The sequence below is a fragment of the Manduca sexta genome, chromosome 20, assembly GCF_014839805.1.
Source record: "Manduca sexta isolate Smith_Timp_Sample1 chromosome 20, JHU_Msex_v1.0, whole genome shotgun sequence".
Lineage (NCBI taxonomy): Eukaryota > Metazoa > Arthropoda > Insecta > Lepidoptera > Sphingidae > Manduca > Manduca sexta.
Window position 1 is genome coordinate 1,651,993 of NC_051134.1, and position 15,998 is coordinate 1,667,990.

The 15,998-nt window shown below is 33.7% G+C and overlaps 1 protein-coding gene across 1 annotated transcript in view; it reads left to right on the forward strand.

Moving 5' to 3' along the window:
- LOC115445737 (acetylcholine receptor subunit alpha-like) overlaps positions 1–13,622 on the forward strand; it is a 31,684-nt gene extending 18,062 nt beyond the window's left edge. The window contains exons 4-10 of the mRNA XM_030172132.2: positions 1,432–1,547; positions 6,295–6,463; positions 7,508–7,644; positions 8,886–9,032; positions 10,455–10,652; positions 10,765–10,993; positions 11,216–13,622. Coding sequence (XP_030027992.1) covers positions 1,432–1,547; positions 6,295–6,463; positions 7,508–7,644; positions 8,886–9,032; positions 10,455–10,652; positions 10,765–10,993; positions 11,216–11,410 — 1,191 coding nt within the window. The 3' untranslated portion in view covers positions 11,411–13,622. The remainder of the gene's footprint in view (positions 1–1,431; positions 1,548–6,294; positions 6,464–7,507; positions 7,645–8,885; positions 9,033–10,454; positions 10,653–10,764; positions 10,994–11,215) is intronic.
- Positions 13,623–15,998: the final 2,376 nt, after the last annotated feature.

Genomic DNA, 15,998 nt, shown 5'->3' on the forward strand with positions numbered 1-15,998 from the left:
TCCACTCAATTTTTAACACGGAATTCATATTGCACAAAATTGGAAGCTAATTGTTAAGAGTAGCCAAAAATCAAAACGCGTCGTCATCGGATATGAGATGGAAGTCCCAGTTTCGTTAACGACGTGTCGTTTGCATGCATGTTACTACACTTAAAGTAGCTTGCGCCCCGTGCCAACATTCCCTTTGTAATAATGATTCGGCGCGTGACGCGTTGTACGACGGTGGTGGTGGTATGAGGCGCGTAGCTCGAGAGACGCTGCGTCCGCGCGACACACACAGGCGCGGCGGAGCCGGTGCTGTCGCCCTCCGCACCAGATTTTGATTAATCGTTGTGATTTAAATGTGCCATCTCGGTGCTGACAAGTACATGAGCGAAAGCGCGAAATCGATACGGTTGTGTCAAAACATCTTGATGCGGAGGCCGCCTTTATCCTGTTTATCTTGTCGAAAACTCCACGTTCTTTCGTTATTCGGTGTTAACTGTGTTGAAGCGTTGTTATTTCTTCGCATGATTTCGAATATTGTTGTATTTTACTGAGGATAAATGTGTCGATTTGTCGTTAAACTATTACATATAATGTATTGATCTCTGTCTGTACACAGGTACATCCCACTTGGCACACTTTGTGGTATTGTTGTTAGCGATATCTTCATCGAAGGTCACCAGGATATTTATCTACACATGTTGTAGAATAGAGTGCTCGTAATTAGTGCTCTAGCTGCATATATACTGACATGGTCTGTGATAGTAAACTGTTGTTTCTGTACTAAACAATCTATTTAGACCTATTGTTGACACATCGTGTGACAGGGTGCATGTATCAAAATTAAATGCAATTCTTAAAAGTGAAAATTAAATATATACTTTAATTAGATGGGTATAATGTCAGTGTGATATTAAAATTATCGCAGTTTACGTAAAGCCAAAACCGAACGGAGTATTTTTTTTTATATGATGTATGAATATAATTGATAAACAAAGAAATGTTTGGTTTTTGCACTACGTACACTGTAGACTAAGTAGCTAATAATGCATTAACTTAAAAACTATATTACGTAACATTACAATAATTTATTTATGTGTATTTGATGTTATCGCTTTTTACATAAAATTACCTACAAGGTATGTATGTAGGTGTCTTAACTCATAAATCTAAATCTAATAAAATATTGGACCTTTGCTTTCATTACAAAACTGATTCGAAAAATATATTTTATTAAAGTATGATGCAGTATATTAGATTTTAAGAAACCATCAGACTATAGAAACCTAACTTCTTTTTTACGAAAACTATTAATTCAGTTACAATTTAAAAATAAATATTTAGGCATCTACAATTACCTTAGATTGATTTGTGAGAAAATATAAAATATAAAATAGAAAGGAAATAAATAAGTAGTAGTCTTTACCTAAGGTAGTATGTACACAGGTGGATCTGCGGCACATGGATGAGCAGGCCGGCAGCAACGTGGTCTCTGTCGGCGTGGACCTCTCCGAGTTCTACATGTCTGTGGAGTGGGACATACTAGAGGTGCCAGCCGTCAGGTATGTTTATATTCCTGCCTCTCTTGTACCGTAAAAATAATGTTACCATTTTAAATTTTAAAATACATTTAATACATTACCATTTTTTTTTTTCTAAATCTTAACCCAGATTTCAATGTTTTACGTTGAAACATCTAATGCTAACACTGCCTTACTCTAAAATCTGCTAAAATTAACAACATGATTCACCGCGGGCGCTGTATAGCACAGCGAAGGCGTAATGGCTGTTATTAGCAGTTCAGAATTTTTCACTGAGGTATTTCGAACATTGATCGTCTATTCAGAGGGCGTTTCATTAATTAGCCATAGTATTGAGGTAACTCATAAATAAAAGGATGAGTTCGCAGATCGTATCCTCTGTCTAACATTCGAGGTAACTTAATGGGCCCGTCGTGGGTCACGGGTGGGTAACGGGAGATTTTGACGTACTTCATCCCCTTAAGTACGTCCATTAGAGTAGTCTCCTTTGCGTGATTCATATATTATTTTATACCTAAACAGAAAATAACACGAAAAAGAAATTCTCTTAAAAATCAGCATTAAACTGGTTGAAAAAAAAGCCATTAAAATTTTCAATATTGTTGCGTGCAAAAGGAATCCTTTTCCAATTGTAAGATGGCAGATAGTGAGGTGTGTCGTTCTAGAATTTAGTCCGTTATAAACGATAAGTACTTACGTAGAGGCCTATCAACCTTAATACAGAGCTGAGTTTTAGAACAACTCTACGCAAAAACGTTTCTGGCTGTATAAATATCGGGTGATTTTTACCCCAGGATCTCCCAGATGCCCCGAATGCCTTTAACAGGCTTACCCAGGACACTTTTATCGGCATGCTGGTATAGATTATTTAATATGAAAACAGGTTTCTTGGGCGGCGTTTCGTTGCATCGTAGGGTCTATGCGCTGAACATAATATAACTACGATATATTTTTCCTCTAAATAAAATGCAGTCGTTATTTCTTTATTTGTAACTAGCTTTTGCTCGCGGCTTCGCCCGCGTGTAGGAGTTTTCTGGGATAAAAGTCCCACTATATATTTTTCCGGGATAGTAGCCTATAACTTTCCCAGGGTCTTATACTATCTCCATACCAAATTTTGCTTTCTTATGCCACGTTTTGTGTCACGTACATAGGATAAAAAGTATCCTATGTCCGTCTCCTAGTTCTAAGCTACCTCTCCACCAATTTTCAGCCAAATCGGTTCATCCGTTCTTGAGTTATAAATAGTGTAATTAACACCACTTTCTTATATATATATAGATTTGTATTGCGTGGGATTGTGCTTGATCACATAAAGCAACCATAAAAATAAAATATGACATATTTTTAAATGTGTATCTATTGAGGAATTTGAAAAAAAAAACACTTTTTAGTTTGATCTTTACAAAACATTATAATAGCAAATGAAATTGAGTGAGTGAGATTGTATTTGCATCCTATATGTAAGTAAATAGGTAGGTATATACTAACACATAAAATGGGAACAATATAAAAAACTTATAGATATTTTATAAATAAGCCAACATTTTATTATTCTGCTGAAACAAAGATATCAAGTCGTAAATCATAAAGTCGCTTTTGTCTAGAGCGCCACAAAGTAACCCAGGAAAATCTACTTACCACAACCTCCGGTCATATCTTTTACATACTAACGTATGCTCAATACAGCACAATAACTGTTACTGCTTTAGTGATAGGGTCCATATTCGAATATGATAAAAACTTGAAAAATCCTATAACATGTCTACGTTGTACTGTTTACTTCAATTGGTAGAAGAGAAATATTGTAATCCCCAACGGACAGTTCGCCATATTTTATAAATGAAAGCCTTTCCTTTAGGTAAAATAAGTGTTTCATTAGGACCGCCTTTTTTACTATAAACTTTATTTTATTTTATGGATGCTAACAGAAATAATACAGCGTCCCTAAACTATTACGACGCTCGTTCCAAAAGCTAATAGAACCCGTGAGAATAACGTTTCGCTGACACTTAACAAGTCTGTAGGTAATCAAATTATCTTTTAAAATGAATGTACACATTTATAAATTACTTTTACATACACGTATAGCATCACGTCTTTTTCCCACTTCAGGTGTAGACAGAGGTGTTCACTATGTTAGATTCCATGAGGGCGGGACTATTGGCATTTTCCGGGCACAGATCCGGACTCCGGGCTAATATTAAGCAGAAAGACCTAATACTACTGCTCGACTTGAGATTCGAACTTGAGACTTTAGCATACTAGACAAACATCGCACGCAATACAATTACAATAGGAAGGCAGTCCAAATTCATTTTAAATTATTTATAATCTATAATGTTTATTTTGTTTGTATTATTACCTATTATGAAAATAATTAAAGTAGACATTGTTGGGTACCTATCTACTATTTAATTATTTTACTATGGTATTGCGTTTATGTTTAAGGTAGCTTAATAATCAACTTATCTACATTTTAAATGTCTATTTAGTATTTAACAAAAAAATATTCGGGTCATCGAGGAATCACACGTGATATACACATTGAGAACAGTCAGCGCATAGATTCTTTTCAATTCGCAGGATAAAAGGTTGGAATGCAAACAATACAATTGCTGCAATTCAGGGTATATCATTAGTGGAAGTATCGTTCATACAAAACAACAGATTTTACCTACGTAACAGGTTATGCCAATGAATAAACAATAAAAAGTGCCAATTAGATTAGATCGTAGCATTTTCGTAGTAAAATCGTGGTGTAGCGAGTTATGCGTAGATTATAAAAAGTAGTTAGGCCAGGCGGATCCTTTAACCGAACGCAGATCAAGGATTTCGCTCAGAGGAGGTATATTTTTCTTAGATTTAATGACGGGAGACAATCTATGTTCAATTAAGAGAGGCCGGAGACAATTTTACGTTTGTCGCAAAATATAGTATAGACTGGGGGCCCTATTCCGTCTAGGAGTTATATCCGTCTTTTTGTAATTACAGGCGTCCTTATCGAAGAACAGCTTTGATAGCCGTAAAGATAACTAGGGGATGTTTTTATTCTTTTGACCATATGATCATCAATCCTGTTATATTAGATCGTCCGTAATTGCAAAAAGACGGATATGCCCCCCTAGACGGAATAACACGCCTGCCTATATCAGTAAGAACAAAATTGACTGTTTTGAATTTTTGCCCTCACCATATGCGTTGAACACTATAAAATGGGTTAATTAAGATTTTTTACCGTCGGACGCTTAGCTTGCGTTATCAATAGGTACGTCAAATTTTGATTGATCTGCAACTATACATGTACTTGTTTTGGCTCAGTACTCTCGAAGTTTCTCATATGCAACAGTCCAACTTAGGACTTACGGTTTTATGATGGTGTACGATTATTATAATCTTGTCTAGCTCACAGCCACGGCCCAATTAAGCATGTCATACATTATAGAGATTCAATAACAGTGAATAAAATAGTAAAATCAAATTGTATAATAAAAGATAACTTATCACCAAACACAAACATCAAATGGATACTCGTAACCCGTAGTTGTTTTGTAACAAGATAATATTCGAGATGAGTAAGGAAGATCCCAAAATAAGCTGAGGTAGAAGTGAATTTTCGAGGAATTTTCCTCATGTTTGTAGTTCTTTTTATACTATTTTTAGTTTTCCTAGGCTTCTAACAATAGAAGAATGGTTATCGATATTTATTATATATAGAAAATTAATTGTTATTTTGAAAATAACAATTAATTTTCTATATATAATAATTTAAATGCAATAATTTAAATGTAGTATTCTGATTTTACGTAAATTTTAAGGTTTCCTTTAAGTAGATATGCTTCAAATATTAAAGCATTAATACCAAAATAATTTGACTACACATTAAATGGATGTAAAAATAAAAATATACTATGATGAACCTAACATTAATTCATTCAGGGTCACTAAGTGGCCATATCCTTGCACACTCACGATGATTTCCCTTGGAACTATAATATATAAAACTCATTTTCTATTTCCCTTCGATATTGCACGCTTACTTCGCTGGACTAGCACGGGCACTCAACTAAATTGCATAAATGTACGACTGTTACAAGACCTTTGGAAATAGGCCTGTTACATATAAAGTACTGTTAATTTAGTTACTACAGCTTATTTTGTTATATAAATCCCTCTTATAGGCGTAACACGCGAATATCCCAAATCCGCTTACCTTTTAGATGTTTATAACCTTTTTACACAAAAATCCGGGAAACATTTTAATATGTAGTCAATTCCAGGAAAATCTCATTCGGCTTTTTTACGCATTTGTTATTCGTAAAATTTTCTGTTATGTTTGACTATTTTGTTATCAATGCCCTTTCAGATATTATAATAACTTAAGCATTATTGCGCGAATAAAAAACCTAATAAAATTATATGTTTAAACATAAATAAGACCTTAAGTTTATTTTTCTTGATTTTAAAATGAGGAAAAATATAATATCCCTATTTACTAACCTATTCTACGTCTTAACTAAATACCCTATCTGTTAAACGACGGAGTAGATACCTAAAGTAAGGAAATTTGAATACTCTAAAAACGTTATCTTGAGTCTATACTTTATTTAGCGATAAAACCACCCATGATTCATTTTTTTATGTTTGTAGGCTAGAGCAGAACTTAACTTGTTTTACTAAACTATTTATCTTCGAAACTCTGTAAACTTTAAAAATATTTTATCGTATACATGGCCGCTTTTGAGTATAATATTTATTTTATGTGCAGGAATGAAAAGTTCTACACGTGTTGTGATGAGCCGTACTTGGACATCACGTTCAACATAACGATGCGGCGGAAGACTCTATTTTATACAGTCAACATCATCATTCCCTGCATGGGAATATCATTTCTTACAGTTCTTACTTTTTATTTACCCTCGGATAGCGGTGAAAAGGTAACGTATATTTATTTTTTACCATACAATATTTTGACATAAGTCTATATTATTCCGGAAAATAATTAAGGCGGAATTTAAAAGCACCAGTGATATGACATCGTGTAGCATAGAAGCGTGCGTTTTGCAAACAATATACGAAGAATGGCGGTTGCGGTGAAAAAGTCGTTCCACTGTTTTACAAAGTGAGCTCCTAATCTAATACTTTTATTCTTAAAGGAAATACTTAGGTCACTTTCTAAAAATCAAAATATAATAGACTCTTAACAATTGCATCGAGTCATATTTACTTTGATTTAAAAATATAAGTAAAAAACATATTAAATTCATATTGTAAAAGAACATGTACTTAAGTAATGAACGTTTCTGTAATTAAATTTCGGGGTCATGCTATTCTCTAAACCATTAATTTAACTTAATCGGATTATATATAAGTCGGAACAAAGGGTCTTTCTAAGAAAATAGGTCAGCGGGTACGCAAAGTAAACATTCATAGCATATAAGATTACCCTAGTCATGTTTTACGAACAATTATTTGAAATTCATGTCATTTTTGTCACAGGCGTAGAGACAATCATTAGTTAGGTATCTTATCATTGAAACTTGCGTGAACTTTATTACATTAAAATTTTAATGTTTTATTTTTATTTCTTGCCCTATATCACTCATCGATATAAAATCTCAAATAACATCAAAGAGTTGGATATAAATAAACTTGTAGAGAAGATAGAAATAGCTCAGGAATATGTATGAATCGTACTAGATCAAATAAAATTATGTCAATGTTGTGTTCGCCACTAAAATGTAAATTGGTTTTGAAAAGAGCAACTTATGAGTTTCCGAACGTAGCGGAAAGTTACGAACATTAGCGTATAAATTTAGCTTTTTATGAATTCAATTGAAGATAATAAATTTCAGAAAAGACAAGATCGTTGGTTATAAATAGTTTTATAACATAAATTAAACATGTTTTCTAGAACTTATTTATCCATTCGACACATAACGAAGCTATGTAATTAATTTGATTTTGATGATTGTCAACAGGTCACGCTATCAATATCAATACTGATTAGCCTCCATGTGTTCTTCCTGTTAGTGGTGGAGATAATCCCCCCCACATCGCTGGTTGTGCCCCTTTTGGGAAAATACCTCATTTTCGCAATGATACTTGTATCTATCAGGTAAGTCAAAATTAAAAACGAAATATATATTAACTATAACATTTCATTCAAAATGTCTATTGTGATTCACGATAAGACTGCAGCTAAGCGTGAAAGGGTCTATGTACCTACTTTATAAGTAAGTAACCATGACATTCTTAATGAAATGTAGTTATTCGCAAGCTTAAACTACTAAACGAATAAATTAACATTCGACCGACTGACTATCTCAACACACTAATACCGATACCCATGCCTTTACAAGTAACGATTCAATGTTGTATTGATTTCAATATTTGTCCGAAATAAATAAGGGATTATTTAACAAACTCGGATTTTCAACATGATTAACCATAACACGTGCTGCGGTTTATACCAATAGTACCCGGCGCAAATATGTATTTGAACAATAATTTATAAATACGAATTGCGGTTATTCAATTTGATACTACTCGGGCATAAAATAATATTTATACAGGCTGTACAGTTATCACTATTCACTATTAGAATTTACGTAGCAATTATATATAGCAAGCTTTAAGGAACGAATTATATTTTTTTGTAAGTATTATGAGAGGATTTACTTTAAATTTGAATATAGATATTACGCAGGAACTGAAACTACGCTAATTTGAAGTTTATTAAATAACAAACTAGGTATTTAAATTGCTCAAGATACATAGCGGGGCTCACTGATCGACATCTCTATGGAAACACTCTGCAACTTGGGAGACGACATCACACGTCCAACAAATATTAGGATCTAGTACATATTTTATAGTACATATCTAGTACATATGGCACGAAGTAAATGACAAATTGGTCCATGCTAAATTCTGGAATTAAGTTTGGCTTCTCTCATACAGATATTGATAGGTAATGGTTTTAGCCTACTAAGCCTGGTCTTGATCGACCGCTAAAGCCTTCCCATATCTTTATAAAGTCTAGCACACAAAATATTAGTTTTATGTTTTATAAAAAAAAATGTCCTATTCACTTTCTCAATAGTTCTGAATTATGCATCCATGTAACAGTTCTTATGAATAAATAACGAAGATAAATTCAAATATAATTTTAACAGATAAATTCCGATTCGCTTGTTTGTATTTAAATGTTACTGGGTTTGTAAACGAACTGGTGTCAACAGAAAGTTGTTATTCACGAGTTGACTAACTCCATTTCACAATTTGCGGAGCGTCGTGTCAAGAGTTAACTAACCAACTTATATTTTTGTATTTATTGATTGTTGTTGTTTTGCATAGCATATGTGTGACGGTGGTGGTACTGAATGTCCACTTCCGGTCGCCGCAGACACACCGGATGGCACCGTGGGTGAAAAGAGTTTTCATACACATCCTGCCCCGACTGTTGTTTATGAAACGACCACAATACAAGTTTGATACAACTAGGTGAGTTTATACGATGATGCAGCTTGGTAATGTTGTAGTTTCCCTGTTACCTAGGTAAATGTTGAATTGAACTTAGATAACCTATCTGTTGTTCCTAAACTAATCTAAATATAAAGAATGTATTTTTACGTAATATTAGATACATCAAAACATTATTGGTTTAGAATACTGTACATGAATCTTATTTACGGTTTTAAAGATAATTTTACTTTTATTATTTAGTACTAAAAGTAGATTTGTTTACGGGGCACTTCTTTTTGAAAGTGAAAATAACATATTTATTAAAGTCATAAAAATTTAAAATAGATTACATTTTAAGTAAACTACGATAGAAAATGCACCTGAGCGCTAAGTAAGCTATGATGGCGTAAGCTGATCCAGTGCTGCCGTATTTCACAATGTCCCGAAGTTAATTGAACACATAGGTTATACGTCTTTCATATAAATATAGGTATATAATTACATAAATTTCAAGTTAACACTTTATGAAAATGCATTATTATTTGTTATTCAAGCTATTACGCCGCCGTTAGGTTACTATAGCTGTTCGTTGTATGAATTGGCTGTCATGTCTTTTAATCTTCATTTACTTCGTCAATTGTACATGGTTCCATATTTGTAAGCTAAAAAGTAATATCTAAATTGTCTTTTGGCTAATAAATTGGAGTGGCAATCTAAAACGGCACTTGTTTAATATAGCCATCAATAAACCGTGCCACGGTCTACGAATAATTCGTGCGGTTAACCAGCCAGTATTGTAATTCACTTAGGGAATGGATGTCTATTACGTAGGCAAGTGGTATAATAGCCCACTATGCCGGCCCGATGCGGTTGCCAACTTACCGTATATTACGTAAATGGATCCCTGGTATAGATTATACTGAGACCAAGTCTGATTCGAGGAGAACAACTCCATTGGACGAAGCAAACGACCAAAATTCCACATCATACAATGTAAATTGTCTCTACAATGTAGAATGTTGTAAGGTGCTAATAGCAACACATGAGTGGATACGTTACTCTTGGCAATTTAATATTGATAGCTATTATAGCGCATAACTAAGCCCCTCATGTTCTAATAAACGGTATTGTTTAGTGTTGTAACTAAATACCATCTATTTTGTCACTTTTTTATCATATCAAATAGTTGAGAATGAATAATATCTGACCTATATTATATATACTATAAGAGTGCTGGAAGAGGGATTTCTCTACGACAATTGAGTCTACTTAGTACCTACACTATGCCAACCTAATGCGGGTGGGCAGAATTCACATATATTTGAAGTTCTTATAGAGTTCTTAGGTAATACATAAATAGCTTTCCTCACGATGTTTTTTTGGATTGTTAAAACGAGTTATAATTAACACACCATATAGTGTTTATTAGTTGCTTGTTTATTAGTAGAGTTTGTTTCATAGATCGCGTTACACAGCGTGCGGTGTAGTGGTGCGTTGCGGAGGGGCCGCGCGGCCGCTGTACCCTTACCGGTTAGCAGCGGCCGACGACGACTGCTGCGCTCCCGGTGCCTGGCCGCCGCCCGCCGCGCCGCCGCCACGTCCGCTCACGCGGACGCCCAGCAAAGAGGATTTGACACACACAACTTACCTTAATTCAGGGTAGGTACTTAATTTATATATTTCTATCCATTATATTTTTTTAAATTATAATGACCTAGATTGAGATTACTCACAATACATATATTTTTTAATAAAATTTTGCGTGTAACAGCATCGACAGTAATCGCTTCGGCGGCAGTTGTCTGGTGCACGGGTCAAGCGAGGGTGGCGGCGCGGGACTCGGGGGTGTGACCAACCCCGCCGAAGAGGAGACCCTCAGCCCGGTGCCTGATCCTCCACCAGGGTTCAGTCACTCGGCCTGTCCGCCAGAAGTACACAAGACTTGTTTCTGCGTGCGCTTTATCGCGGAGCATACTAGAATGTTGGAAGACTCTACTAAGGTACGGAACGCAATTAGGTATTTATTTGCGGATATTTTGATAAGCATACTGTTTCATTACTCCTAATATTGTGCCTATTAATAACATGTTTAAATTTTAAAGTAAGTTTTCCCCACACCGCACTGTACTACACGAACTAAGTTAAGCAAATTTGAAACCAGTGGTATATCATTTATGTAGGCCGTTTTAATTAATTTATTTATTTCCGATGATTATTTCTAGGTCAAAGAAGATTGGAAGTACGTGGCAATGGTGCTTGACAGACTGTTTCTTTGGATTTTCACGTTAGCAGTGTTAGTGGGCACGGCTGGTATTATACTACAGGCGCCAACTTTGTACGACGATAGAGTGCCTATTGACAAACATTTTAACCAGTACGCCACGTCATCACTGGTGCGATGTCCGCCGCCGGTATAAGAGCACAATATTAAAACGAAAACATACTTATATGACATTCCAAATAATTACATATTATGCTTAATTCTCCTTTCTACATATTATTATACTCAGCTAAATATGAAGTATCATTTTATATACTGCATTATATAGTCAATACAAAATTATTGTTAATGATAACATCTGTTTCATTCACTAAATGATATAATCCAGAGATTGTATTATTTGATACTACTATGAAAATCTGTAATCCATGTTACGTCGATAGTACTTGTAAAAGGGATGTCATATATGCGTGTGTGTAATTTTAATATTGTGCCAGTAGTTATCAAGAATAAGTAAAATGCGATGGTATTTAGACTGTAATTTGTTTGTAAATAACATTAAATAACCGCGAGGTTGTTGACATAATCAAAAGTTTATAATTTAAGGAATTACACACAGTCAATAATCAACATATTATAAAAAAAATATTGCGAAGTATTATTTGAATATGTGTTTATTTAATTTTATGAAAGAAAAAAAAATAGCAAATAAATTGTAGTAGATTTATAAAGCATTAAAGAATAACAAATCAGAAATAGTAAAAGACTGAAATAGCTGTGTTCGTAGGTTGTTACTTCAGTATATGCTATTTCAGCTGGCTTAAATGCCTTTGTAAACAAATTACAGTCGTTAAAATATTACCATTGTGTCGTTCACACCCAACGCACACCCGTCCCGCCAGAAACGTGTTCTATTCCACGACACATAACATCTATCTTAACACCTAGACTTAACGTTAGGCAATTTCATATCTTCTCACTCCTATACTCTCCTTCCATTCTAAGCTCTAACTTTTAATTTGTTTGAAAATTGGTCCTAATTGTCATCATTCAATTACGACAATAAACACATATTTACCAATCGTTCACCGTAGGCAGTATTAAGTGTAATATTAATTTATCATTGTCATTAAGGTACTTTCAACGAATATTTAACTGTACAAATATAATTAAACGTAGATATTTAGAAATAGTCGTTACCGAAATAAGGAACAACTCCAGATTGTCATAATCTGTTTTTGTCATTATTAATTAATGATTATTTGATAAAACTACTTAATTCATCATTTTCAGAATCCACGTTATGGGGACTTAACCCCATTTACTCCTACAAGCACCTCGCTTATCCTTTTATGGGTCATGAAACACGCATGGTTTTTTAATGCTTTTATTAATGTAGCGCTTAAGTAGACATCGAAATATAGGTAATCTTACTAAGTAAACGTACTTACATATTTAGCTGTAAGTCTATCTAAAAATATACTGCGACTATCGCTTAAGTAATCACTTTCTTTATTACTTACTTAACTACCTTCTACCTTGTCGTAGAATAGAACATGTAAAAAACTAAAATATTAAAATAATCGATTTTATAATTTATAAGAAGTATAGAGACTTTGAAAATTAACAGGATACCACAGTATTCTGTAACAATGATAGTTGATTTTAAAATAAATCAAACTTAATATTGTGAGAATACAATGAATTTGTATCGGTGTACTTTCATAATGACATTTTACAAGCCCAGTGTGAAAATATCGTTAAGATAATAAGTACAACATAACAATTTAATTTAAGTGACGATTGCTCAATTTTACAAATGGGTATTCAACTTTTCTGCACAACTGGATTCGTTGCACTTCATTTATAAATGTGTTAGTATCTAAGTTATTTTTAAATTTGTTTACACCTGTATTTGTTGTAAAATGACATAATTATGTAAATATTTACTGAGTAATTAATTACATCATAATTTTACATACTTACTTATGTTTTTAGGCACGGAATTGACTATAATCAAACGTGTCACTTTTGGGCAGGAATTGAAGATTGTTTTAATAAAATAAAATAAATATAACAAAAAATAAAAATGTTTGTACAAAACTAAAAAACGAATATACTTAAATTCTGCAAATACATAAACGCTTTTGTGTTGGGAGAAAAAGAAGGTAATGTTAATACACAAGTTAAAATGTAGAATAACCGGTTGTCAATCAGAGAGCGACAGGATTAGAGAATGTATCGGAACGTAGTTTAGTAATCTATAAAGTGAACGAAAAACTTAATGATAAATATATAATTATAACTAAGCACATTGGACTGCTCGCAGTAGAGTAGCGCAGCTCAATTTGTAGAAGTATAAGTTTGTAATTATCTATTTATATTGTTAATAAAATCGTTATACATAGCAAACATCATTTTATTATCTTAAATAAGATACAAAATACTTGTAGTATATTTTAGACATTGGTAGAAAAAAACATACCTATACCTGGATACGTATAGGTATGGATTCCCTCGTGGAATAAAATTTGAATTACCTTAATTGAAATATCATTGCCTTCATGTGATATATTTTACATAAAGGGCATAGTATAAAGATAATAGACATGATTATAAATGTTCGTCAAGAAGCTATCTACCCGGTTCATCAAAGAGAAATATTTATGGAGCAGATGATAAAATCAAAGTGTTGAACATAGTGTCCTACGTAGATGCAGACATCTAATAATTACCTTTAACAGACTAAAAGGTACGGTAGGTGTAACGTAACGTAAACATGGAAAAATATAGACAATATATTATATTACCTGTGATGAGAATTGGATCCTGCACGATAAATCGGAAGCGCTTGTCGCAATGGCTCCTGTATCCCGGAAAACCAGCCAAATCAGGCCCCAAGCGAAAGTTTACCCAAAAAAAATCTTGCAAGTGCTCGGTGGATTAGTGCCGGTGTCGTTTACTACAGCTTCTTAAAACCTGGCTAAATGATAATGGGAAATATATCACAACGAGATTTCAAGATTATAAATATTTTTTCAAGTCAATATCATAATACTTGACTTGAAAAAATATTTATAATCTTACACGTCACGTGCTTTAGACGTCATTATAGTTTATCCTTTTATACATTGAATTTAAATCCCTCATAACCAAATTTCCCAACGGAGACCAGCCTGGTACGTAGGATATATTATAATGCACAATTATGTACGCAATACGCAAGTGTCCTCTCTGTTTCTTCACTCATAGTCCTGTGACACGGCAATCCGAGAAGACCGGAGAGAGATAAGGCACAGGACCAATGGCTTCACGTGCTTTCCGAGGCACAGGGGTATCACACCGCCAACTTCCTGACATCGAACTGCGACTGAGTAATTTTTAAGATGGGAAAAACCCACTCACAAATACTTTAACACTATAGTTATAGTCACAATTGTTTTTGGGCTCACCCGAGAATTCGAACTCAGGATCTCAGCGTGCTAGTCGTATTCGTACAGTGTACGCATTACAAGTCACCACCGAGGCAGTCAAATTAAATTAATTGTTAATAATCCTTTTATAAATAACTAGGAAAATTCACTACTTTAATGAATATGGCAGAAAAGTATTAGAATTTTTATTAGCTGAAAGACACCAGACCAGTGACATTTACAGCCTCATTTTCATTTTTATTTGTGTTACTTTTTTTGTTCTAATTCATATAAATGTTCGTAATCAGTTCATGTTCAAATGATTATTCTTTTTTATGTTATTTTTTAATTGATCAATTATAAATGTTCTTCCCATGTTGTGATTATTTTTATTGTTAATTTCTCGCCCTAACAATGTTCCGTTTAGTCTTGGCGACGGTAGGCTACGGTCGTTTGAGTCAGTTTTGATCAAATTCCTTTGCTTCTTAGTAATTGTTCAAGGTATACGTTTCTTTTGTACTGAGCTTAATAAAAAATGAATGTTTTCATTTGCTAGAGCACAAATTTTATCAAACTAAATATTTATCCAGTTTCAGTACATTATCCATTTTCCCCATGGTCTATATTTTGTTTTTCAATAGGTACAACGTTTGCGATTAATTTGTCAATGCCTTCATGCCCATTAAAAACTCTGCCTTGGAATTCATCAAAATACGACGCTGGTATCTTAAACGTAAATATTAATTCAAAACATAAGGCAACAGGCAGGCAGGCAGGCTTACATGATAATGCGTAATGGTTAACTTACGCAATTATTGTAAAACGTTACGATGCGTTACAGGGGCGGGAGGGGGTATTTCGTACAAAGTGATGTCACAATTTTTTTCTATTTTAAAACAATAACAAAGGTATTTTAGCGACTTTCCGGTATTTTGCGTAAAATAATTTTAAATATTAGAAAAAGAAATTAACTTTAGAATTACATAACTTTTGGGAAGGGGTGGGTGGGTGATAAAAATACTTAAAGAAATGCGTTACGTAATACTTGAACGGCCTCTAAAGCGCTCACCCAAAAGTCCGGTGTGTTTGTACTCTGAGGTTTGTACATGGCGGCCTTTGTCAGGCTAACATACTTGAACAATTTAAGCTGACAAGACACACTACTGATACGCGCGTACAAACACACATTATTACCGCACAGGTATTTTGTATGAATTATCACTAGCTCGATAAGTTACAAAACAAATACAATTCAAAACATGAATTTCAATTCGAATTAGAATTATTCAACACATGTGATAATATTTATGGGACTTAGATATTAAACTGATTTACGTATACATACCATGTAGAATGAAAAATAATAAATAT